Raw genomic sequence first — 26,306 nt, forward strand, 5'->3', positions numbered from 1 at the left:
AAGGCACAGAAACCCAGAGGACAGTACAGCCATGAAACAATCAGTCCCCCTTGACCCTGTGCTTACTCACCATTTTGGGGCTCTCATTTTGGGTGACTCACCTCATAACTCACCTCATTTTGGGTGAGTTATGTGCGCTCTCTTTGGGACGGGAAAGTTATGCTATTGTGTAGACTGTGTGTGCCCTCCTTAAGTTTGGGGGAATCGTTACTATGTCTGGTATAAACAATGCTGCCTCTGTTAAGTGTTGCATTTTGCCTTTACAGATGCAACCTTGAGATCTCAGCAGTCCGTGTTATCATTGGCCGAGAGACTGCAAAGACTCAGGAAGAGGCCACGAGAAAGCAAAGAAGACATGCTGCAAGAAGTGATGCAGCAATCTCCTAGAGAGAATCAAAAAGTGCAGGAGTGAAGGGAGAGCAAAAGCAGGATCCGCCAGGAAAACGCAGTACACCGACAGCAAAGCACGGAGCTCTGGCAGCAAAGCACGGATTGGCTGATAAGCATCATGGAGCGCCAAGCAGACTCTATCCAGGTGCTCGGAGCCATGCAGGTGGAGTACTACAGCGCCTGCACACCCCCCCACGCCCGCAGCCGTTGTCCCAAAACTCTTTCCCTTGTGCCCCCAGGTCACCTCCAACCCACTTTCCCCAACATCCGGGTTCTTATCGCCACCAGCTGCCTCCAACACCTGTAGCTTCACCACTCAGCCCTGAAAACTACGACCCTTACCCACTGCACTCAACCCCTATCCTGAATTATAGCCATCCTGAAGTGCAGCACTCATTGCACAGCACTCCAGACAGGAAGGCTGAGTATGAGAACAGGACATACGCAAATCTATGATTGAACCATTCCCCACCTCACCCCCCTGCCCTTTCTGTTTCCCAAGCAGTTGTGTTTCTTTTCAATAAATGGATTTTTTTGGCTTTGAAAACATTCTTTATTATTGCATAAAGTAAAAGATACCTTAAAGAAACAGGCCCTGCAAGTCAGCTTAGCAAACACAGATTCCTACTAAGATTGGAACCACTGCACTTCACTCCCATGCAGGGCACCAGACATTACAGGTGGTTTTGAGCCTCAAATTATTCCCTGAAGGCACCCCTAATCCTTGCAGCCCCACGCTGGGCCCCTCTAATAGCCCTGCTCTCTGGCTGTGCAAATTCAGCCTCCAGGTGTTGAACTTTGGAGGTCCATGCCTGAGAGAAGAATCCACCCTTCCCTTCACAAATATTATGGAGGGTACAGCACGTGGATATAACCGCAGGAATGCTGTGTTCAATCAAGTCCAGCTTTCCATACAGAGATCACCAGCAGCCCTTTAAACGGCCAAAAGCACACGCCACAGTCATTCAGCACCGGCTCAGCCTGTAGTTGAACCGTTCCTTGCTGCTGTCAAGGCTCCCTGTGTAGGGTTTCATGAGCCAAGGCATTAACGGGTAAGAGGGGTCTCCAAGGATCACAATGGGCATTTCGACTTCCCCTACTGTTATCTTCCGCTCTGGAAAAAAAGTCCCGGCCTGCAGCTTCCTGAACAGGGCAGTGTTCCGAAAGACACGTGCATCATGCACCTTTCCGGGCCAGCCTGTGTTAATGTCAATGAAACGCCCACAGTGAGCCACAAGCACCTGCAGAACCATAGAGAAATAGCCCTTCCGATTAACGTACTCGGAGGCTACATGCCAGAATAGGAATATGTGTCCCATCTATCGCTCCTCCACAGTTAGGGAAACCCATTTGTGCAAAGCCATCCACAATGTCCTGCACATTACCCAGACTCATAGTTCTTCTGAGCAGGATGTGATTAATGGCCCTGCAAACAAGCATCAACACAAGTCCAACGGTCAACTTTCCCACTCCAAACTGGTTCGCAACCGATCGGTAGCTGTCTGGAGTTTCTAGCTTCCAGATTGCAATAGCCACCCACTTCTCCACTGTCAGGGCAACTGTCAATCTTGTGTCCTTGTGCCGGAGGGCGGGGGCAAGCTCCTCACACAGTCCCATGAAAATGGCTTTTCTCATCCAAAAGTTCTGCAGCCACTGCTCGTCATCCCAGACTTGCATGACAATGTGATCCCACCACGCAGTGCTTGTTTCCAGAGCCCAAAAGCGATGGTGATGAGCATGTCTGTGAATGCCACAAGCAATCTCGTGTCGTATGCATTACGCAACTCGGTATCGTCAGACTCCTCACTGTCACTTTGGATCTTAAGGAATAGCTCAACTGCCAAACGTGACGTGCTGGCGAGACTCGTCAGCACATTCCTCAACAATTCAGGCTCCATTTCCCATAGACTGAAATGGAACTCAGATCGCACTGCACAGAAACCGTTGAAAGATGGCACCAAATGTGGACAGAAAAACAGAGATTGCTGGGATGCGAAGCGATGTATCATGGGGCGTTGGGACAGGTCCCAGAATGCTCCACACCCCACGCCTCCTTTGCACAACCCACGACGCCAGAATGGGAAGAGGTGCTCTGTGGGATACCTGCCCATAATGCACCGCTCCCAATGCAGCTGAAAGTGCCGCAAATGTGGCCATGACAGTGCGCCCGCAGCTGCCAATGTGGACAGACTGCAGCGCTTTCCCTACTCAGCTGTACGAAGGTGGGTTTAACTCACAGCGCTGTACATCTGCACGTGTAGCCAAGGCCTGAAAAGGCCTTTTTATACTAGAAGAAACTGCAGTGCTTGAGACATTTTAAACCAAACTGGACAAAACTGTAGAAAATGTACTGTACAGACCAACCCTGTAATGGGAAGGAGATGGACTAAATTACGTAAAAGGTCTCATCTATCTTTTTGAGTCTTTGAATCTTAAACAATAATGAGCTTGCTTCTCCTCCTCCACCCCTTTTCCTGGGAAATACTTAATATTATCTAAACTTGCTTATGCTGATTGAGTATAGCTGTTCAAATATTATATTTTTTCTTTATTGCTCTGCTACCGGCATGGTGTTCTACAAATGGTGATTATAATACCAGACCAAACAAAGTCTGCCTTGTGTTTCAAAGTATCTTGATCCTTAACTAAATAAAATGACATCATCTCTGCCACAGTACACAGCATACTTTTTCAGGAGATTGTTCTCACCTTCCCCTTGTGGTTCTCTGCAAAATTCTTATTCCCGCTAAAGTGCAGGATTTTCCTTCCCATCTCCGGCTATGCTGTTCAATGTCCTCTGAAGAACATGGGGTCTGCAACTGCACTTCACTGAACATTCCATAGGCATCCTGAACAAGGAGGCATAATCTGAAAAATAATGTTTAATGTTTCTCTGTTAGCAAATTGCTCACAATTATGAAACAACAGGTAACAAATTTCAGAAAACTTGATTGTGAGTTCCTCAGAGTAGGGATTAGCCTAAAATGCTTTGAAAGCACTTTGCATATAATGGACTCTGGGACAAATAAATACATTAAAACAACAATAGCACTAAAGATTTTTTCAAATATATTTGCAATAGACAAAGGATAACAAAAGTTATGGAGAACAAGTAAAAATGTAAAGTATTTACATTGGAGATTAGGAAACAGTAGATAAGTAATACTTTGTTCCTTTGTCTGTAAAGAGAGTACAAATCTACTCGAAATGGGGATGAATCTTCTAGAACTGATAGACGGTATGCACAGATAACACAACTGGTTGTAAATATATTTGATCCACTTAAATAAAACACTGGATTTTATGAGATGAACAAGAGTCAAGAAAAAGGAAACCGATGGATATATTTTTTTAAATTTAATTGAAATCAGAGTGACCCAGAGGATTAGAAATTGGCAAACACAACCCAATTATTTAAATAAATGAATAAAAAACAAACAAAGAAAACACAGAATGATACATCAGTGAGTTTAACATTTGTTGTATAGAAACACTTGGAAACTATCTTCAGGGATGTGGTAAGAGTACCCCTAAACAAGCAGTGCGATTAAGGACAGCCCACATGGAATCAAGCTTGGGAAGTCATGCTTAACTAACCTGCTGGAATTCTTTGAAGATATCACTATCATGGTAGATAAGGGAGAGTCAGTGGATGAAGTATATTTAGATTTTCAAAAAGGTATTTCATCACAAGGTTCCACATCAGAGATTAGCAGCTAAGATAGTATGACTCATAGAAGAGTGGGTGAACAAGGCTGCTGGATACAAAACTAGCTTCACTGCCCGGGGGTGGGGGGTGGGGAATTGAGCAAGGAGACCTTTCAAGAGGGAAAGGAGTTATGGAGCACCCTTGCAGACAGCGTAGGTGCCTCCAACATCTAGAGACGATTCCTTTTTGGAGGAAACTAAGAGGTGTGACAGAAGATAGAATTAAGATAAATTTTAAAAGTGCAGGCACTGCTTCAAAAGGTTTTAGAGAGGCTTCCTGTGAAATCTCCTTGTCGGTCAGTCCAAACACGTGAGCACCATTATTGAAGATCCTCCACTGGTAGAGCACAAACCCATTTTAAAAAACATCTAATGACTGAGAAAGGACTGCAACCAGTGAAAGGTAGAGAGAGTCACGTATCTCTTAGTTCATCTCCTCATCCCTCTGGATCCATGGAATCAGCTTTCTCCTCATCTCTCACCCGTACTATACATGGAGCCTCCATGCTACCCAGAAGCATACTGGGCTTCATACCAAGGACTCAGCCCAGCCTATCAAAAAACTGATATGTTTTTTGTTCCACACGGGACCTATTATTATCGACCTTTACTCTTTTCACAGAACCTGCTTGCAACTTCAAGTGTGGTCTATCTCAGCTATTACCTCAGACACTTGGTGATGCCAATGTTCTTTTAAGAAGCACTGGATCCTTCTCATTTCTTGAGATAGACTTTAGTGCTTGCAAGTCAGCGTCAGGCCAAATAGCAGTATGCTCATATTAAGGACACTGAGACAGTCTAGTGGCTGATGCAAAATGAACTCAGTTGCTGCTGAAGAAGTTAATCATTACAATATAGTGTACAAATGAGCCCCACATTGTGTACAGTGTTATTTTTACAGACAAGTGGCTTTTAGCAAACTTGACCCATGTATAGTCAAGTGCATAAAGTACACCAGACCCCAGGACGCATGAGCAGTGACGGATGTGGAATGGTAGTGGAGAAGTGTACTACTGCAGCTACAACACCCACAATCCAATCCACAATAGTACTGCATCAGCGATTACCGGTACAGTAGAGAAGCACAGACAGTATCTTTGCTCACCATTAGTCTAATCCAAATGCCTATGTGATTGCTTTTGCATGATTGGGAGAACGTGTGTAAGTGGGCATGGGGGGTTATTACAAATATGCTGGGGGCACCAAATAGTGGTTAGGATTACTCTAATATACACAAGTCTAAATTGAGATTAGCACGTTGACTTATTTGCAAAATTGAATTCCAGATTGGCACTCAAGATAAGGAACATCACAGACTAACAACATGACTGAGGACAACACAAAAAATATTCACCTCCTTAAAACTTTTTTACAAGTACAAGTGATATAATGTAAAAATGTACTGTACAGACCAAAAAAGGAAGACCTTTTTAAAAACCTGAGATCATAACCTGAGATCATAACCTTAAAAACCTTTAAAAACCTGAGATCATACTGATCATAGACCCAGCATCTCTCACTGTGGAAGGACAGAAAATCAGTCTAATGCTACAAGTATCTAATTAATGGACATCACTTTTCCTCTTCACTCTTACAATAAAAACAACCTAGCAGCACAACAGGACCCAGAAATGTATTAATAGAACTCTTGATGTCATTTTAGGTGCAGCTGGCTCAGTTCTTACAGATCCATTCTTACACTATTACCAGTACCACCATGAATGGATGCAGCCTACTGGCTCCTTGAGGATGTTGATGCATGGCAGCTATGCTTTACAGAGAATTCTATTATATATATTTACTTTAGTTTTCTGAAATAAATTCTGAATTCGCATCATTTTCTCATATTATAATTTGCGCCACATTTAATCAGATACTCTCAAAATTTAGTTCTCAATCAAACAATATATAAAAAATTAAGCAACAATTTATACCAGCGTTTTATCTTTGGAACCACTATGCGGAACAAACTTGAAACCTAAATTACAAGAGACCAAACATGTAATCCAAAATCTAATTGTTCAGAACTATATTACTTATCTATGAAAATTCAGCCATGTATTTACCACAAATCCATCTCTCCATAAAGTGCAATATGCATTAACAGCTTGACTAATATTGTACATTTTCTAAATAAATGTTTAACACTTGTTTGTTGCTATACATATTCCTGAACTAATATAAAAGAAAAAACATTACTATTAATCAATGGTGTCTGTGCGTGTGTTGTGGGCCTGTACCCTTTTTTTCAAAATACAGTGAACTCAATTTATAAGACTCACTGATGGAAGAATCAATTGCATATAGTGATCAAACCCACTGGGACAAAATCATTCCTACACTAACTAAAATACTCCACTTGCAAGAATCAACCACTTATAAAAATCAAATCATTCGGGACGGATGTGATTCTTATACAAGGAGTGCACTAGAATGGTCTGGAAGTAGGCTGACCAGATAGCAAGTGTCAAAAATCAGGACAGGAAGTGGGGGTAATAGGTGCCTATATGAGAAAAAGACCCCAAAATCTGGACTGTCCCTATGAAATCGGGATATCTGGTCACCCTGACCGGAAGGCTTAGCATTTGTGGCCCTACAGAAGTACTGAATTTAAAGGAGGGATGTGGAAAAAAAGACTCCTGTTGAGATCTATCCCGGAGGGTGACATGGGAGACGGCATGAAGAGGAGAGTGTGAGAAGACAACTAAGGAAGAAGTGAGGTCTGACTCATTGATAAGAGCAAAGGGGGCAAGGGCAGGGAATGATAAGAAATGAAGCAGAGCTTAGTCAGTTACTTTTTTTTAAAATGTAACGACACAGTGAGTCTTATTTTAAACCTTGGGAAGATTTTGTTAATTTCCTAAAAGCCGTGGGGGATGGGGGAGGGAGTAGGAGAGGTTGACTACTTTGCATTATTTTTATGACTGAAGTAATATTAAGGACTAAATATTTCCCACTGGAAATGTGGAGATGATTACAGGATTGCACGGCTGTACCCCTCCTAATTAGACACCCTTCACAGTGAAGGAGTAAAACTCCATTTTCTTCTTTTTAATTATACATGAAACACACCATACATCTATGGCGCTGCCTTGTATCTTGCACTTAAGTCTTCTGGAAAGATGGGCATGAGTAGAACCCCCTTGTGTTTAATCATTCCACAGTTGACAATTACCTCTGCCAGTGAGAGGAACAGTGTATCGAAAAATATGCCTAGCCCAGGAAGAGAGGAGAGAATGACTGAGGGTGGGGAGCAAGAAGGCACTGAATGAAGATGCTGCAGTTGCTCTTGTCCGTATCTTGTAGAAATATGCAGCAGATTTGTCATAAACAGAAATTAACTAAAAGTAACTGTGTTTTATCAAAAGGTAAAAGGACCACACAGGCTCTTTGTTTATTCACATTTTAAGGAACACACTCCAGACTGTGGTGAGAAAGAAAGCCAGGCAGAAATTTGTGCATACGAGTCCCCAACAAATCTCCTACAGTATGCAAAAGGGACACTGTTAGTTGTTTCTTTGGAAGGGAAAGGAAGCGAGGGTCAGGAGAGTGGGAGAGAGAGTGGAGGGAAGGGGAAAGCACATACAAGCCTTAAGTTAACTCCAAAGTTTGCTCATCCTTTATCTCAACCATCAAGGTAGGGTAGTGTTGATTATCCTTCTTTGCTGGGGAAGATTTCTTATCTATTTTTGTGTGCTCCTTGCAGAGACATAAAACACACCTAAAAACACTCCCCGCTCCCTCAATCACCACAGGCACAACACTCTGCCTACACAATTCCAATTCAGCAACTTGTCTAGTCAAGTCTCAAGGTGGAGCTCCTTAACTCCTGTAAGCATAGCTTAGATTCATACTGTAAACTTCAGGATACCACCCAAGCTTGAGTTAACTTATCTGAACTTCACACATGCACACAAGAAGCCCCCCACCATCATGCAAACAAAGCAGCCCGTCTGCTCATTGTACCTGTCGTTGGAAAAATCAGAGCCGGAGACACAGACAGGGTTGGCACCTATCCGGGTTTTACCCAGACAGTCTGGTTTTGGCTTCTGTGTCAGGGTACCATTTAGGATTGCCAGGTGCTCAGTTTTCAACCGGAAAGTCTGGTTGAAAAGGGCACCTGGCAGTGTATAGACTGGACACCAAAAGTCCGGTTACTGTGAGTCAGGGGGAGGCACCGGGTCATTAACCTGCGCCAGCCCCTGCTCAGCCAGGGCCACCTCCTTGTCAGGCTGCAACAGCTCCCCTCCGAGCACCAGCACCTGAGCACCGGAGCAGAGGAAGCCCAGCTTGGGAGGGAGGGAGGTGAAGATGATCCAGCGAGCAACAGGGGGTGGGCGAGGGTGCAGGGAGAGGAGCAAGTAACAGGGGCAAAGCCTTGGGGGAAGAGGTGGAGCAGGGGCAGGGCCTTGGGGAAAGAGGCGGGGCAGTGGTCGGGTTACCAGCAATTAGAAAGGTGGCAACCCTACAGATCTGAAAACACTGTGGGACTATGATCAGCTTGTTTATCCTGAAACAACACAGGGATTTTCCTGTAAAAAATACCATATTCAATGGACCACAGATTGCTTTATATCTCCATTTAAATAGTAATGCTCTACTGTATTATTGCCACTGCAGACTCAGACTGTTCTGTTCTCCTTTAAAATGCACATCATTTGTTGCCACCACAGACAGGGATGCTTTATAGATCAGCAATAACTACAATTTGAAGGATACTGATAAAAAAAATTATACTATTAATACTTAGCTACCAAACAGCCTTTTTAATCCACAGGTCTCAAAGAACTCTATAGTGGAGAGTAAATAGCTGTGTCCTCATTTTATAGATGGGGAAATTGATGCCCAGAGTTTACATTATCTGTCCACAAATCAGCACAGTAGTGGCTGAGCTGAGAATAACATCCATGACCCCAGCCAAATATGGCTAGGGAAATAACAGCCTAAATAACAAATATGTAGCAGAGGCCTCCAAAATGTTTAGTAAAACATTCTTAGCAATTACTTTCTCACCCTGCATACATACAGCAGAAAGTTTATACAAAATAAATGACACATTTTGTAGTGTCCTTATTCCAAAATTAAAGGTTCTGTACATTTATTGCATTTATCTAGTCACTTGTGTTTTGATGGCAGTATTTTAAAAAATGGTCTTTTTTCCCACTTCTTCAAAGAATCAACAGCTCAAACCTGGAAAATTAAATGTACCTTCTACCAGGACTTTTATAACCGTCCCCTGGCTGACTGCTTTCTCCATTTTTCTACCCAGGTTATTCCTCCACTGCCTTCTTTGTTGCTTTTATGCCTTGAGGAAAAGGAGCTGATAAAAACTGCTTCTGTCGGAAGCAACAGGCCTGTAGGAGCCATGTGGTGGCCAGGCTATGTTGTTAATGCCAAACATACACATGACTGGAGCTGCATGGCAATTTAAATTTTCCCAGTCAATGTGGAACACTCCAAATATCTGGTGAGAGCTGAACATAAACAATACGCCATGGAGATAGCATGTGGCACAGAAATGGACTATTTATATTTGTAAAGACAAGAGCACTGGTTCCAGAAGTTGAACTGGACAATCATTTTCAACAGAATACATTTTTCCTATGCAGTTTTTTTTTTAATACGGCACCAATGCAATGTTTTAAATTCACCGAACCACACTCTCTGTAATTCACTTTCCTGTAATTCTTAAACTCCTGACGTTTGATTCTTTTTTATATGTTCACAGATAAGAACTTTTCTAGTTATTTTTTGAACGCCCTTATAGTTTTGGCCTTCACAACATCCCCTGGCAACAAGTTCTACAGGTTGACTGTGTATTGTGTGAAGAAGTTCTTCCTTTTGTTTTAAACCTGCTGAATATTAACTTCATTGGGTGATTGGATGATTCCGGGTTCTTGTGTAATGTGAAGGGGAAACAACACTTCCTTATTCACTTTCTCCACACTAGACACGATTTCAAGTCTCTTTTGCTTGCTGAAAAGTCTTTATAAACTCTCCTTGATCATTTTTGTTGCCCTTCCTGTACCTTTTCCTATTCTAATATGTCTTTTTTGAGATGGGGTGACCAAAACTGCATGCAGTATTCAAGGTGTGGGTGCACCACGGATTTATATAGAGGCATTATGATATTTTCTGTCTTCTTATCTAAATGGTTCTAACATTCTATGCTTTTTTGACCGACGCTACACAATGAGCAGGTGTTTTCAGAGAAATATCCACAATGACTCCCAAGATCGCCTTCTTAAGTTGCACCATATAATTTAGACCCCATTATTTTGTATGCATAGTTGGGATTATGTTTTCCAATGTGCATTACTTTGCATTTATCAACACTGAATTTCATCTGCCAGTTTATTGCCCAGTTACCCAGTAACCGAGTTTTGTGAGATCCCTTTTTATTTAAAAAACAAACCAACATTTACAAACAATAAAAAGACATTCCTGTCATCTACCCAAGCTCAATATCAAGCTTAAGTTATAGTTCCAAACCCTTTCAGAGATGCATTTGGCAAATATTTTCTACATTTTTCTGGTTGTTTTGGCTGTCTTGGACTCCTGAATATTGAAATCATTCTATTAATAGTTGCAGCCAAAAAAAATACATCAAATAGAAACAAACATTCCCAGCAAGCTGTTGTTGGGGCTAGGAGGGGTAAAGAAAACAGTTATTTGTTCAAATGTTTATCTCAGAACTTGGATGAAGTTTCAGGAGAAACAGTCCAGTAGGACATAAAAAAAAGATAATTTTATAGCTTTCTGTAATTTGTTTGGATCCATGCTGAATACATCACCAGGGTAAAGTCTTAATTATACAATGAGAAAAAACTACATCCATAAGCATCTTCAATCATTTCCATTTGTTTCCGGAGTGCAAGCATCAGCAGTGCTATAAAATAACTAAGAACAAGAAGCGCATTCTGGGTACATATAAGTAAACAAACATGAGACCATTTCACCTAGTTTCAGAATTGCTGCCGCCAGTATTGTTGTGGCAGTAAATTATAGGTAGAATATAGTTTAAAAAAAAAAAAAGAGGTAAATGCAGACTCCCATCATATACTGCTATGTTAAATTATGGATAGCTTCCACATGGAGTCTCATTACAATTACCTGATTTGTTTGTATGATTTTTTCTACAGAAAATAATTTATTAAACAACAGGAAAACTTTATGGTGAAGAAAGCCACAGACTCAGATGAACACCATCCATTGAGGGTGATTGAAATCTCCAATCTCCAAGAGAAGATCACATTCTAAATTTAGGTTTCAGAGTAACAGCCGTCTTAGTCTGTATTCGCAAAAAGAAAAGGAGTACTTGTGGCACCTTAGAGACTAACCAATTTATTTGAGCATAAGCTTTCATGAGCTATAGCTCACTTCATCGGATGCATACTGTGGAAAGTGTAGAAGATCTTTTTATACACACAAAGCATGAAAAAATACCTCCCCCCACCCCACTCTCCTGCTGGTAATAGCTTATCTAAAGTGATCACTCTCCTTACAATGTGTATGATAATCAAGCTGGGTCATTTCCAGCACAAATCCAGGGTTTAACAAGAACGTCTGAGGAGGGGGCGGGGGGTAGGAAAAAACAAGGGGAAATAGGTTACCTTGCATAATGACTTAGCCACTCCCAGTCTCTATTCAAGCCTAAATTAATTGTATCCAATTTGCAAATGAATTCCAATTCAACAGTTTCTCGCTGGAGTCTGGATTTGAAGTTTTTTTATTTTAATATTGCGACCTTTAGGTCTGAGATCGAGAGACCAGAGAGATTGAAGTGTTCTCCGACTGGTTTATGAATGTTCTAATTCTTGACATCTGATTTGTGTCCATTTATTCTTTTACGTAGAGACTGTCCAGTTTGACCAATGTACATGGCAGAGGGGCATTGCTGGCACATGATGGCATATATCACATTGGTGGATGTGCAGGTGAACGAGCCTCTGATAGTGTGGCTGATGTTATTAGGCCCTGTGATGGTGTCCCCTGAATAGATATGTGGGCACAGTTGGCAACAGGCTTTGTTGCAAGGATAGGTTCCTGGGTTAGTGGTTCTGTTGTGTGATGTGTGGTTGCTGGTGAGTATTTGCTTCAGGTTGGGGGGCTGTCTGTAGGCAAGGACTGGCCTGTCTCCCAAGATTTGTGAGAGTGTTGGGTCATCCTTCAGGATAGGTTGTAGATCCTTAATAATGCGTTGGAGGGGTTTTAGTTGGGGGGCTGAAGGTGATGGCTAGTGGTGTTCTATTATTTTCTTTGTTAGGCCTGTCCTGTAGTAGGTGACTTCTGGGAACTCTTCTGGCTCTATCCATCTGTTTCTTCACTTCCGCAGGTGGGTATTGTAGTTGTAAGAATGCTTGACAGAGATCTTGTAGGTGTTTGTCTCTGTCTGAGGGGTTGGAGCAAATGCGGTTGTATCACAGAGCTTGGCTGTAGACGATGGATCGTGTGGTGTGGTCAGGGTGAAAGCTGGAGGTATGTAGGTAGGAATAGCGGTCAGTAGGTTTCGGGTATAGGGTGGTGTTTATGTGACCATCGTTTATTAGCACTGTAGTGTCCAGGAAGTGGATCTCTTGTGTGGACTGGACCAGGCTGAGGTTGATGGTGGGATGGAAATAGTAGAAATCATGGTGGAATTCCTCAAGGGCTTCTTTTCCATATGTCCAGACGATGAAGATGTCATCAATATAGCGCAAGTAGAGTAGGGGCGTTAGGGGACGAGAGCTGAGGAAGCGTTGTTCTAAGTCAGCCATAAAAATGTTGGCATACTGTGGGGCCATGTGGGTACCCATAGCAGTGCCGCTGATCTGAAGGTATACATTGTCCCCAAATGTAAAAAAGTTATGGGTAAGGACAAAGTCACAAAGTTCAGCCACCAGGTTAGCCGTGACATTATCGGGGATAGTGTTCTTGACGGCTTGTAGTCCATCTTTGTGTGGAATGTTGGGATAGAGGGCTTCTACATCCACAGTGGCCAGGATGGTGTTATCAGGAAGATCACCGATGGATTGCAGTTTCCTCAGGAAGTCAGTGGTGTCTCGAAGGTAGCTGGGAGTGCTGGTAGCGTAGGGCCTGAGGAGGGAGTCTACATAGCCAGACAATCCTGCTGTCAGGGTGCCAATGCCTGAGATGATGGGGCGCCCAGGATTTCCAGGTTTATGGATCTTGGGTAGGATAGAATATCCCAGGTCGGAGTTCCAGGGGTGTGTCTGTGCGGCTTTGATCTTGTGCTTTTTCAGGGAGTTTCTTGAGCAATTGCTGTAGTTTCTTTTGATAACTCTCAGCAGGATCAGAGGGTAATGGCTTGTGGAAAGTGGTGTTGGAGAGCTGCCGAGCAGCCTCTTGTTCATATTCCGACCTATTCATGATGACAACAGCACCTCCTTTGTCAGCCTTTTTGATTATGATGTCAGAGTTGTTTCTGAGGCTGTGGATGGCATTGTGTTCTGCACGGCTGAGGTTATGGGGCAAGTGATGCTGCTTTTCCACAATTTCAGCCCGTGTATGTCGGCGGAAGCACTCTATGTAGAAGTCCAGTCTGCTGTTTCGACCTTCAGGAGGAGTCCACCTAGAATCCTTCTTTTTGTAGTGTTGGTAGGGAGGTCTCTGAGGCTAAGTCATTATGCAAGGTAACCTATTTCCCCTTGTTTTTTCCTACCCCCTCCTCAGACGTTCTTGTTAAACCCTGGATTTGTGCTGGAAATGGCCCACCTTGATCATCATACACATTGTAAGGAGAGTGATCACTTTAGATAAGCTATTACCAGCAGGAGAGTGGGGGGGGGAGTATTTTTTCATGCTTTGTGTGTATAAAAAGATCTTCTACACTTTCCACAGTATGCATTCGATGAAGTGAGCTGTAGCTCACGAAAGCTTATGCTCAAATAAATTGGTTAGTCTCTAAGATGCCACAAGTACTCCTTTTCCTTATTCTAAATTTAACATACAATCACGATCATCATGACACTTAAATAGCTCTTTTATCCATGAATCTGAATAGGCTCATACCAACATAAGACTGATACTAAGGGCTTTTTTGTTTGTTTTTTGTTTTTAATGTTTTAATGTTCAATTGCATATTTCAATGGGGAGCTAACAAAGGATCTTGTTCTGTGCACTGCTGGGTACCCTCAATTCCAAAGAGATCAGAGTTCAACTCCTGGCTCTAGCACAGGTTTTTTTTGTTTAATGTTCGGCAAGTCACGTTCCCTCTCTGACTCAATTTCTTGTCTACAACATGAGACTAGAAATGTTACCCTCGCAAGGCTGTTGTGAGAATAAATGCTCAGGAAGAGCACAGATACTGCAGGGATGGAGGCAATGTAAGTACCTAGAAAGACATACCCTGCTGCAAGCCCTTCCATGTACTAAACTTGCATATAAATTAACGGCAGTTTTGTAAGTGAAAGGCTTTCAAGCCCATTCTTTTTGAAATACAGCAGCATCTTTGAGAGAACACTTAAGTACCTTTGACAATACATATGGCAAGCACTTTTCAAATATTGTAGCCACTGAAATAAAATAAGAATGCTGTACCAATACCAGTGGCATCACTGAATCTTTCAACTGTGTATCATTTGTGGATACAGTGGACTCATTTTTAAGCCACATAGTCTATGAATGGACTGTGAGAAGAATTTATAAAATACGATACAAAACGAACTTTAACTACAAAGAAAGGGAACAGCCCACATTCTGAAGAGTGATAAGGCATTCAAAAATATACTCCTGGTAACATAAAGCAAAAGAGATAAATAAAACATTCATTGCTTCAGTGAACATGTAATGTGAATGAAATATAACACTGCAGGGTATTTTATGGAGCTGCATTCAGGAAGAAATTCTTTCAACAATATTAAAATCTGTATCTATTATTCACCAAAATAAGCAGCAGAAAAAAACAGCAAAGAAAATCACAACTGAAGACTTTCTGGGGACCTTGTTTGGCAAAAATACAACTCAATTCTTCCTTGAGGTTTCTGATGTTTCTTTTCACCCTTGGTTGTTTTTCTCCTTGCTCTCATTCATTGGCTCAGTTTCATAGGTGTGTGTATGAGTGAGGGTGAGTGTGTGTATATAGACTGTTTACAAGAGTTATGGTAGCAATTCTCAGCAGTCCATTGAGAATTCCAGGAAATGGCCCCTGTTATTTTATTCTAGGTCAATGTCAGCTCATGACAGGCAGTAAAGATCACACAGGACAGCTCACTCAAACGCACAATCCTTCAGTGAGGCCTCAATGGGAGAGAAAGCCAGAGAGCTGTGAGTGGGCGGAGTGCCTTCCCAGCACTCTACCAACCACAGCACAAGGAATTATGATAAACATCACTCTGGAAACCAGATACAACAGTACATTGTGTTCTTCTTCTGAAAAACAACCAGGCTTCTCCTCACTTAAAGTAAACAGTTAATCCTGTTTATCTTTTTTTCTTGATGAGTTAACAGAATGATCTATTCTGCACAGCAAATTAAAGATTTTTCCCCTATAATTCATACAGATTTTTTTTCCTCCAAAGGGGGGGAGGGGGAAAACAATCAAGTATGTAAACTTTCTAGTATTGGCAGGCAGTGAGGAACACCAACCTTTCTTGGCTTAAACTGACAACACGATGCCAAAAACTGAATAAGACCTTTCCCTCTCTTGCATATTTTATTTTTGGAGTCCCAAACACAGTGTGTTATTTTTCTCATTTAACTACTACTTTTCTGTCATGAACAAATAAAACTGGTAAAAACTGTTACATGCGATATCTTTCCAGGCTGGGTAAATGCTATACTCTATATATGAGACTCCTTTATTCCCAAACTTTGATTTAGTCAGTTCTTTACAAGATATGGGGGGAGGAGAGAGAGTGTATTGTATGCAGTTTTCTCACCATGAATTGATAAGTTGCTTGCTTTTCCTCTTTTTCACAGTAAGTGCTAACTGTGTAAATTCATCCTGTCCCTGATTTTGCATCCTAAGGATGACTAAACAGAAAAACAGCTGGAATTGATTATCTTGTTTTTATGAAGCCACCATGTTATACCTATTAACTACTTATTACTGGTGAGTCCCAGTGTGTCTTCTGCAGGGTAACTGCTTTTCAGTAGGAAATCCCAACCTCTGGCACTAAGAAATTAAAACTGTACAGAAAAACTGAAGATTTTAAAAGTTTTTAATATCCTAAATCACTAACAGAGTATTTGTTTGGCCTTTTATAATCATAAATACATATGATTTGGTTTTTTGTTTGTTTTTTTTAATTTATCTGACTAGTCTTTAGTTTAGGATTTTGGGTTTCCTATGCAGTAGAATGGATGATATAATCAAGGGTTAGTGGGAACTCTGAATTTGGGTCTTGGAAAATAAGTATCCATGAGGCAGATTTTCATATATTTTATGTTTAAATGTATTGATAAGTCTTAAGCTTACACAATCATTTTTTGTTACTGATTTGAGCTCTTAAATACTTTTGTATTTTATTTATTTTTTAAACCTCTTGAGAGAAGTATGGAGCACAATGCCTCCCAAAGCTCCTGTGGAACACAAACACTGCCCACCCCTTAGGAAACCTGAGGAGTATGTATGTGCAGGGGAAGTCATGGCTCTACCGCTCTCTTACTTTTCAGAGAGGGTCTAGTGCAGAGGTCCTCAAACTGTGGGGTGCACCCACTTAGGGGAGTATGGGGAACATCGAGGGGGCACAGCGGGGCCCAGACCAGCCCCTTATGGGGGCCGTAGAGGGAGCACCACCCAGTCCTGGTCAGCTCCCAGCTCTGTTCTGGCTAGGGTTGCGAATTTTCTAATTACACAAAATCGAACAGCCTTGCCCCACCCCCTGCCCCAAGGCCCCAGCCCTTCTCTGAGGCCTTGTTCTTTATAAATGGCCTTTGTCATTTTATTTCTTGTGCATAGGGAACACTGTACTATTACATAAAATTGTTAAAAAGTTTGAAATATTATCTGTCAACATAGTTTATTCAGTTAAATCAACAAAAAAACAGTTACCTACCTTTCATAACTGTTGTTCTTTGGGATGTGTTGCTCATGTCCATTCCATTCTAAGTGTGTGCGTGCCCATGTGCACGGCCGTTGGAGATTTTAGCAGTACCCCTAGGGATTTTAGTAGTACCCCTAAGGCAGGCTGTGGCGCCCTCTGGAGTGCCATGCTTATGCCGCAGTATATCAGGTGCTGCCGGCCCTACACCCTCTCTGCTCCTTCTTGCAGACCATTCTGACAGAGGGGCAGGAGGGTGAGTAATGGAATGGACATGAGCAACGCATCTCGAAGAACAACAGTTACGAAAGGTAGGTAACCGTTTTTATTTCTTTGAGCGCTTGCTCACGTCGATTCCATTCTAGGTGACCCACAAACAGAATCAATGGAGGTAGGCTCAAAGTTCACAGTCTTGGAGCACTGCTCTGCCAAAGCCAGCATCGTCTCGATGAGATGCGAACACGAGGACAGATGACCAGGTTGCAGCCCGACAGATCTCTTGGATTGGCACCTGCGCCAGGAAGGCTGCTGCTGCTGCCTGCGCCCTAGTCGAATGAGTCATCATGATCACTGGCAGTGGCACCTTTGCCAGCTCACAGAAAAAGTGGATGCAGGTCGTGATCCAAGATGAGATTCTCTGGGCTGACACTGGGCAACATTTCATCCTGTCAGCAATAGCAACGAACAACTGCGTTGACTTACGGAATGGCTTCATTCTATCAATGTAGAAGGCCAGTGCCCGTCTGACATCCAGTGTATGTAGCCTGCGCTCCTCATCCATAGCATGATCCTGGACAAAGGACTGGTAAGCAGTTGTCTTGACCAATGTGGACCTGGGAGACGACCTTGGGCAGAAAGGCCAGGTCCAGACGCAGCTGGACCTTGTCTCTACAGAAAACTGTATAAGGTAGCTCCGACATGAGTGCCCTGATCTCAGACACCCTACAGGCTGAAGTTATAGTGACCAAGAAGGCGACCTTCCCGGAGAGAAGAAGAAGGGAGCAGGAAGCCAAGGATTCGAAGGGGGGATCCATGAGTCTGGACAGCACAAGATTCAGGTCCCAGGGGGGACCGGGTCTTGGACATGCAGGTAAAAGTGTTCTAAACCTTTCAGGAAATGCCCTGTCATGGGATGGGTGAAAACCGACTAACCTTGAAGTGGCAGGTGGAATGCCAAAATGGCAGCCAGATGTACCTTGATAGAAGATAGCGAGAGACCCTGCTGCTAAAGGTGCAGTAAACAGTACAGTTATGTCCTGCAGCGGGGCCTGATCCATACGAATGTGTTGGTCCACGGCTCAACATGTGAGCTGCTTCCACTTCACCACATATGCAGCCCTAGTGGATTGTCCTCTGCTGCCCAGCAGGACCTGCTGGACACCAGCGGAACACCCCCATTTGTCCATACTCAGCCATACAGCAGCCAAGCCATCAAGTGCAGCAACTTCATGTTTGAGTACAGCAGTTTGCCATGGTTCTGTGACAGCAGATCCGGCCGAAGAGGCAGTTGCAGCAGGGTGGCTGCCAAGAGATTCAGCAGCATGCTGAACCAGTGTTGATCAGGCCATGCCAGGGCTATGAAGAGGATCAATGCCTTGTCTTGCTTTACCTTGAGCAGGACTCTGTGGATTAGCAGCACCGGCAGGAAAGCATACATCAGGGCCCTTGACCACAGAATCAGGAAGGCGTCTGACAGGGAGCCTTTGCCCCTGCTCTGCAGAGAACAGAACATGTGGCACCTCCTGTTCTGTCTGGATGTGAACAGATCCACTTGGGGAGTCCCCCACCTGCAGAGGATCAGGCTGACCACCTCTGGATGGAGTGATCATTTGAGGGGAGATGAGAAGGTGCTGCTGAGGTGATCTACCAGGACATTCTTGGCTCCGGGCAGGTGGGTGGCTACCAGATGAATGGCACACCACACACAAAAGTTCTAGAGGCTGAGCACTTCCTGACAAAGGGCTGAAGACCTGGCTCTGCCCTGCCTGTTGATGTAGTACATCGCGGTTGTATTGTCCACCAGGACCTGCACTATCCTGCCCTTCAGGCGGGGCAAGAACACCTGGCAAGCCAGGCGAACCGATTTGAGCTCCCTGACGTTGATATGAGGGACAAGATCGCTTTGAAGCCAGAGGCCCTGGATGTAGGGCTCCCCAACCCAGGTCAAATGCATCTGAAACCAGGCTAAGTGACTGAGATGGGGTCACGAAGGGAACCCCGCCGCAGCACCGACTCCAGATCCAGCCACCAATCCAAGGACAAAAAGGACGCAGCTTGGTACTACAACCACTCAGTCCAGGGCATGCCTTCTGGGGATACAGACCGAAGCCAGCCACGCCTTCAGAGGTCGTAGATGAAGACAGGCATGATTGACCACATATGTGCACACGGCCATTTGACCCATCAGTCGCAGGTGTGTGTGGGCTATGGTAAGCAGATGGCTCTTTACATGGGCAATCAAGTACGACATGGCCTGGAAGCGTGCCTCCAGAAGGAAGGCCCTGGCTCACGTGGACTGACATTAACATGAACTTTTCTGTATTTATTAATAGGCTCAGATAGTCACAGATGGATCACACCAGGTCGAGGCTCTGTTGGACTTGCCCTGGAGACCTGCCGTTGATGAGCCAGTTGTCGAGATATGGGAAGATCTGAACTCTCAGGTAAGCCGCTACTGGAGCCACGCATTTCATGAACATCCTGGGAGCCGAGGACATGCCAAAGGGTGACACCATGAACTGGAAGTGACGCCTGGGCACTATGAAGTGCAGGAAGCGTCTGTTGCCCGGGAATATGGAGACATGAAAGTAAGCGTCCTTTAAATCGAGAGTGGAGTACCAGTCCCCTGGATCCAGGGAAGGAATGATGGAGGCCAGGGAGACCATGCAGAACTTCAACTTATTGAGAGACTTGTTGAGGCCATGCAGGTCCAGGATGTGCCTGAGGCCCCCCTTGGCCAGATCTATAGACCCCCCAAGCCCAGTAGCTGCTAGCGAGAAGAGTCCCTGAAGAGGGATGGGAAAATGCAAGGGTGGGAAGGAGGGATGGGGTATAGCCCTGAGCCACTATGTCCAGGATCCAGCGGTCCGACGTAACCCATGACCAGGAGAAGGGCTTGATGCTTCTAAAGTCATCCAGCAGGCTAGCTCTGGAAGGTCCCATGACCGCCTAGTCTGGGGACAACAAGGAAGACTGGACTGCCAGTGGGGGGTGCTGGGTCTCGACCACCATTGGAGAAAGAGGCTTTGGGGTAGGCACAGGGCCCCAGCCTCAGAACAGGCTTCCGGTACCACGTCTGGTGATGCTGGAACCGCCACCTGCCGTTCTGTCGCGGCCACCTAGGATTGCTATGAAGGAGGCATTGTCATGACCTGTACGCCCCATATGCTCCAATACGGCCACTGTGCTTGCCACTGGCCATGCTGCCACTACGGTACTGCTGACGAGGAAGCTGACTCCAGCGCCCAGCCACGCTGATGAGACCATGGCAACAGGCTGAGCTGGCCCTCCATATCAGAGAAACTCCCTTCCAGAGACCAGGGAAGAGCCATCGACGCCTGAGTTTGTTTGCTGGTCGTGGCTACCGGTGACCATTGGGAAGAGTTGGGTGCCAGTGGTGCACTGTGCACGGAGGCCGAGGCACTTTTTGCAACCCGCCTGGATGGCTCAGAAGCTGAGTGGAGGGCAGACTCCACCAGGAGAGCCCTGAGGCAGATGTCCTGCTCCTTCTGGGTGCGGGGCTGAAAGTTTTTGCAGATCCGGCACTGCTCCTTAATGTGTGACTCCCCCAGGCACTTAAGGCAGCTGCTGTGGGGGTCACTCACAGGCATAGGCCTGCTGCAAGGCTTGAACCTAGGAGACCGGGGCACGCCCTGCCTGGGGCAAAGTCCTGCTGGGACCCTAACTACTAACTAATTCTCACTTAACAACTACGTAAGACTAACAAAACAAACTAAATACAACAACCTTAAGGCATGAAGTTCAAAATGGTAGATAACCACTAGCTCTTGCTAAGCAAGAGAAGCACTCTGACGGACCAACACAGGGTGGTCAGAAGAAACTGAGAGGGTGTAGGGCAGGCGGCATCTGATATACCACAGCAGAAGTGCGGCACTCCAGAGGGTGCCGCAGCTGGCCCTACAGGTACCGCTAAGGCAAAAATCTCTGACAGCCAAGCACATGGGTGTGCACACACTTAGAATGGAATCGACATGAGCAAGCACTTGAAGAATAAGTAAATGCTTCAGTCTATAGAAAAGGGCACATGATAGATAAGTTCTAAATGTCACCCTGTTGGAAGTTCTACTGCACCTCTTTGAGCACTGTGCAGAAGGCTAGTAACCCCTTGTCCCATTCTAATTTATAACAAGGCTACATTTACATAGCGCCTTTCATCCCAAACAAGTCTCACAGTAATTGAAAAATGAAGTACTTAATGGATATAGATTCAGATTTTCTGCTCACCCTACATAAACAGAATTTCCTTGAAAGCAAACAGAATCCATTTATCTACCACTGAAACACAGAATCTGTTTAATACTTCAGGACAGTCTAACAGTGGCTCTCAACCTTTCCAGACTCTTGTACCCCTTTCAGGAGTCTGATTTGTCTTGAGAACTCCAAGTTCCACTTCACTTAAAAATGACCTGCTTGCAAAATCACACATAAAAATTCAGAAGTGTCACAGCACACTATTACTGAAAAATTGCTTGCTTTCTCATTTTTACCATATAATTATAAAATAAATCAATTGGAATATAAATATTGTACTTACATTTCACTGTACCATATATAAAGCAGTATAAACAAGTCATTGTCTGCATGAAATTTTAGTTTATACTGACTTCGCTAGTGCTTTTTATGTAGCCTGTTGTAAAACTAGATGAGTTGACATACGACCTGGAAGACCTCTGCCTACCCCCAGGGGTGTGCATACTCCCGCAGTTTGCATAGAACCACTGCTCTAAGAGGAAAAAAAGCACCACGTCTAATCAAAACTACAGGACCAATTTAGATAGACAGAAGGTAATCATGAAAATTTGAATGGACTAGGGTACTTAATTAAATATCTACTGATGCCAAAAGTGATGATTTAATATTTCATAGCACAAGTGGAAGACTTGGATTTTGTGCTTTATCCAAAAGAGTACCTACAACTGCATATCATTCTATAATCATGCTGGTGTTCCTAGTTCTGGCTCGACTCAGCCTTAATTCAGAAGGAAGAGAATCACCAGCAACATTTCCTGGAGCACTTGGGGTTTTGCTGGAGGTCTCCCATCCAAGTACTGAACAGGCCTGGCCAGTCAAGCATGAGATCTGACAACATCAAAGTCAAGAGAGGAGCATACATTTTGTCTTTAAAGGTTCAATTTCCTGCTCATAATGCTTACTACTGTTACCCTCATTGTCTCTCCCTAGTTTCCTCTAATTCTTTGTTACAGTCCGTTGTCATTACTTACCTTAAATTAGACTGGTTTCAGAGGAACAGCCGTGTTAGTCTGTATTCGCAAAAAGAAAAGGAGTACTTGTGGCACCTTAGAGACTAACCAATTTATTTGAGCATGAGCTTTCGTGAGCTACAGCTCACTTCATCAGATGTTTACCGTGGAAACTGCAGCAGACTTTATATACACACAGAAATCATGAAACAATACCTCCTCCCACCCCACTGTCCTGCTGGTAATAGCTTATCTAAAGTGATCAACAGGTGGGCCATTTCCAGCACAAATCCAGGTTTTCTCACCCTCCACCCCCCCACACAAATTCACTCTCCTGCTGGTGCTAGCCCATCCAAAGTGACAACTCTTTACATAATCAAGTCGGGCTATTTCCTGCATAGATCAAGGTTTTCTCACATCCCCCCCACCCCCATACACACACAAACTCACTCTCCTGCTGGTAATAGCTCATCTAAACTGACCATTCTCCAGGTTTAAATCCAAGTTAAACCAGAACATCTGGGGGGGGGGGGGGGGTAGGAAAAAACAAGAGGAAACAGGCTACCTTGCATAATGACTTAGCCACTCCCAGTCTCTATTTAAGCCTAAATTAATAGTATCCAATTTGCAAATGAATTCCAATTCAGCAGTTTCTCGCTGGAGTCTGGATTTGAAGTTTTTTTGTTTTAAGATAGCGACCTTCATGTCTGTGATTGCGTGACCAGAGAGATTGAAGTGTTCTCCGACTGGTTTATGAATGTTCTAATTCTTGACATCTGATTTGTGTCCATTTATTCTTTTACGTAGAGACTGTCCAGTTTGACCAATGTACATGGCAGAGGGGCATTGCTGGCACATGATGGCATAGATCACATTGGTGGATGTGCAGGTGAACGAGCCTCTGATAGTGTGGCTGATGTTATTAGGCCCTGTGATGGTGTCCCCTGAATAGATATGTGGGCACAATTGGCAACGGGCTTTGTTGCAAGGATAAGTTCCTGGGTTAGTGGTTCTGTTGTGTGGTATGTGGTTGTTGGTGAGTATTTGCTTCAGGTTGCGGGGCTGTCTGTAGGCAAGGACTGGCCTGTCTCCCAAGACTTGTGAGAGTGTTGGGTCATCCTTTAGGATAGGTTGTAGATCCTTAATAATGCGTTGGAGGGGTTTTAGTTGGGGGCTGAAGGTGACGGCTAGTGGCGTTCTGTTATTTTCTTTGTTAGGCCTGTCCTGTAGTAGGTAACTTCTGGGAACTCTTCTGGCTCTATCAATCTGTTTCTTTACTTCTGCAGGTGGGTATTGTAGTTGTAAGAAAGCTTGACAGAGATCTTGTAGGTGTTTGTCTCTGTCTGAGGGGTTGGAGCAAATGCGGTTGTATCGCAGAGCTTGGCTGTAGACGATGGATCGTGTGGTGTGGTCAGGGTGAAAGCTGGAGGCATGCAGGTAGGAATAGCGGTCAGTAGGTTTACGGTATAGGGTGGTGTTTATGTGGCCATTGTTTATTAGCACTGTAGTGTCCAGGAAGTGGATCTCTTGTGTGGACTGGACCAGGCTGAGGTTGGTGGTGGGATGGAAATTGTTGAAATCATGGTGGAATTCCTCAAGGGCTTCTTTTCCATGGGTCCAGATGATGAAGATGTCATCAATATAGCGCAAGTAGAGTAGGGGCTTTAGGGGACGAGAGCTGAGGAAGCGTTGTTCTAAATCAGCCATAAAAATGTTGGCATACTGTGGGGCCATGCGGGTACCCATAGCAGTGCCGCTGATCTGAAGGTATACATTGTCCCCAAATGTGAAATAGTTATGGGTAAGGACAAAGTCACAAAGTTCAGCCACCAGGTTAGCCGTGACATTATCGGGGATAGTGTTCTTGACGGCTTGTAGTCCATCTTTGTGTGGAATGTTGGTGTAGAGGGCTTCTACATCCATAGTAGCCAGGATGGTGTTATCAGGAAGATCACCGATGGATTGAAGTTTCCTCAGGAAGTCAGTGGTGTCTCGAAGGTAGCTGGGAGTGCTGGTAGCGTAGGGCCTGAGGAGGGAGTCTACATAGCCAGACAATCCTGCTGTCAGGGTGCCAATGCCTGAGATGATGGGGCGCCCAGGATTTCCAGGTTTATGGATCTTGGGTAGTAGATAGAATATCCCAGGTCGGGGTTCCAGGGGTGTGTCTGTGCGGATTTGATCTTGTGCTTTTTCAGGAAGTTTCTTGAGCAAATGCTGTAGTTGCTTTTGGTAACTCTCAGTGGGATCATAGGGTAATGGCTTGTAGAAACTCGTGTTGGAGAGCTGCCGAGCAGCCTCTTGTTCATATTCCGACCTATTCATGATGACAACAGCACCTCCTTTGTCAGCCTTTTTGATTATGATGTCAGAGTTGTTTCTGAGGCTGTGGATGGCATTGCGTTCCGCATGGCTGAGGTTATGGGGCAAGTGATGCTGCTTTTCCAAAGAACCAACCTTCCACACAAACTTCCTCGTGGCTGGATTTTACTAAAACTAGACAAGCCATTTACAACGCACACTTTGCTTCTCTACAAAAGAAAAAAGACACTAAACTTTCTAAACTACTACATGCTACAAGGGGCCACAGCAATGGTTCCCTCACCCCACCTAGCAATATTGTTAACCTATCCAACTATACTCTCAGCCCAGCAGAAGCAGCTGTTCTATCTCGGGGCCTCTCCTTCTGCCCCTCCACCCCCATGAACATGATACAGTTCTGTGGTGACCTAGAATCCTATTTTCGACGTCTCCGTCTCAAGGAATATTTCCAAAATACCTCTGAACAACATACTAATCCACAGAGGTCTCCCTGCCAACACTACAGAAAGAGGGATTCTAGATGGACTCCTCCTGAAGGTCGAAACAGCAGACTGGACTTCTACATAGAGTGCTTCCGCCGACGTGCACGGGCTGAAATTGTGGAAAAGCAGCATCACTTGCCCCATAACCTCAGCCATGCGGAACGCAATGCCATCCACAGCCTCAGAAACAACTCTGACATCATAATCAAAAAGGCTGACAAAGGAGGTGCTGTTGTCATCATGAATAGGTCGGAATATGAACAAGAGGCTGCTCGGCAGCTCTCCAACACGAGTTTCTACAAGCCATTACCCTATGATCCCACTGAGAGTTACCAAAAGCAACTACAGCATTTGCTCAAGAAACTTCCTGAAAAAGCACAAGATCAAATCCGCACAGACACACCCCTGGAACCCCGACCTGGGATATTCTATCTACTACCCAAGATCCATAAACCTGGAAATCCTGGGCGCCCCATCATCTCAGGCATTGGCACCCTGACAGCAGGATTGTCTGGCTATGTAGACTCCCTCCTCAGGCCCTACGCTACCAGCACTCCCAGCTACCTTCGAGACACCACTGACTTCCTGAGGAAACTTCAATCCATCGGTGATCTTCCTGATAACACCATCCTGGCTACTATGGATGTAGAAGCCCTCTACACCAACATTCCACACAAAGATGGACTACAAGCCGTCAAGAACACTATCCCCGATAATGTCACGGCTAACCTGGTGGCTGAACTTTGTGACTTTGTCCTTACCCATAACTATTTCACATTTGGGGACAATGTATACCTTCAGATCAGCGGCACTGCTATGGGTACCCGCATGGCCCCACAGTATGCCAACATTTTTATGGCTGATTTAGAACAACGCTTCCTCAGCTCTCGTCCCCTAAAGCCCCTACTCTACTTGCGCTATATTGATGACATCTTCATCATCTGGACCCATGGAAAAGAAGCCCTTGAGGAATTCCACCATGA

At 44.4% G+C, this 26,306-nt stretch overlaps 1 protein-coding gene across 6 annotated transcripts in view; it reads right to left on the bottom strand.

The window, feature by feature from the left end:
- SPIDR (scaffold protein involved in DNA repair) overlaps window positions 1-26,306 on the bottom strand; it is a 340,912-nt gene that overhangs the window by 49,282 nt on the left and 265,324 nt on the right. For all 6 annotated transcript variants that reach the window (XM_073331247.1, XM_073331245.1, XM_073331242.1 and 3 more), the window contains one exon: window positions 3,100-3,258. In XM_073331247.1, the coding sequence (XP_073187348.1) occupies window positions 3,100-3,258 (159 nt within the window). The remainder of the gene's footprint in view (window positions 1-3,099; window positions 3,259-26,306) is intronic.

Source organism: Lepidochelys kempii, chromosome 2 (assembly GCF_965140265.1).
Source record: "Lepidochelys kempii isolate rLepKem1 chromosome 2, rLepKem1.hap2, whole genome shotgun sequence".
Taxonomy (NCBI): domain Eukaryota; kingdom Metazoa; phylum Chordata; order Testudines; family Cheloniidae; genus Lepidochelys; species Lepidochelys kempii.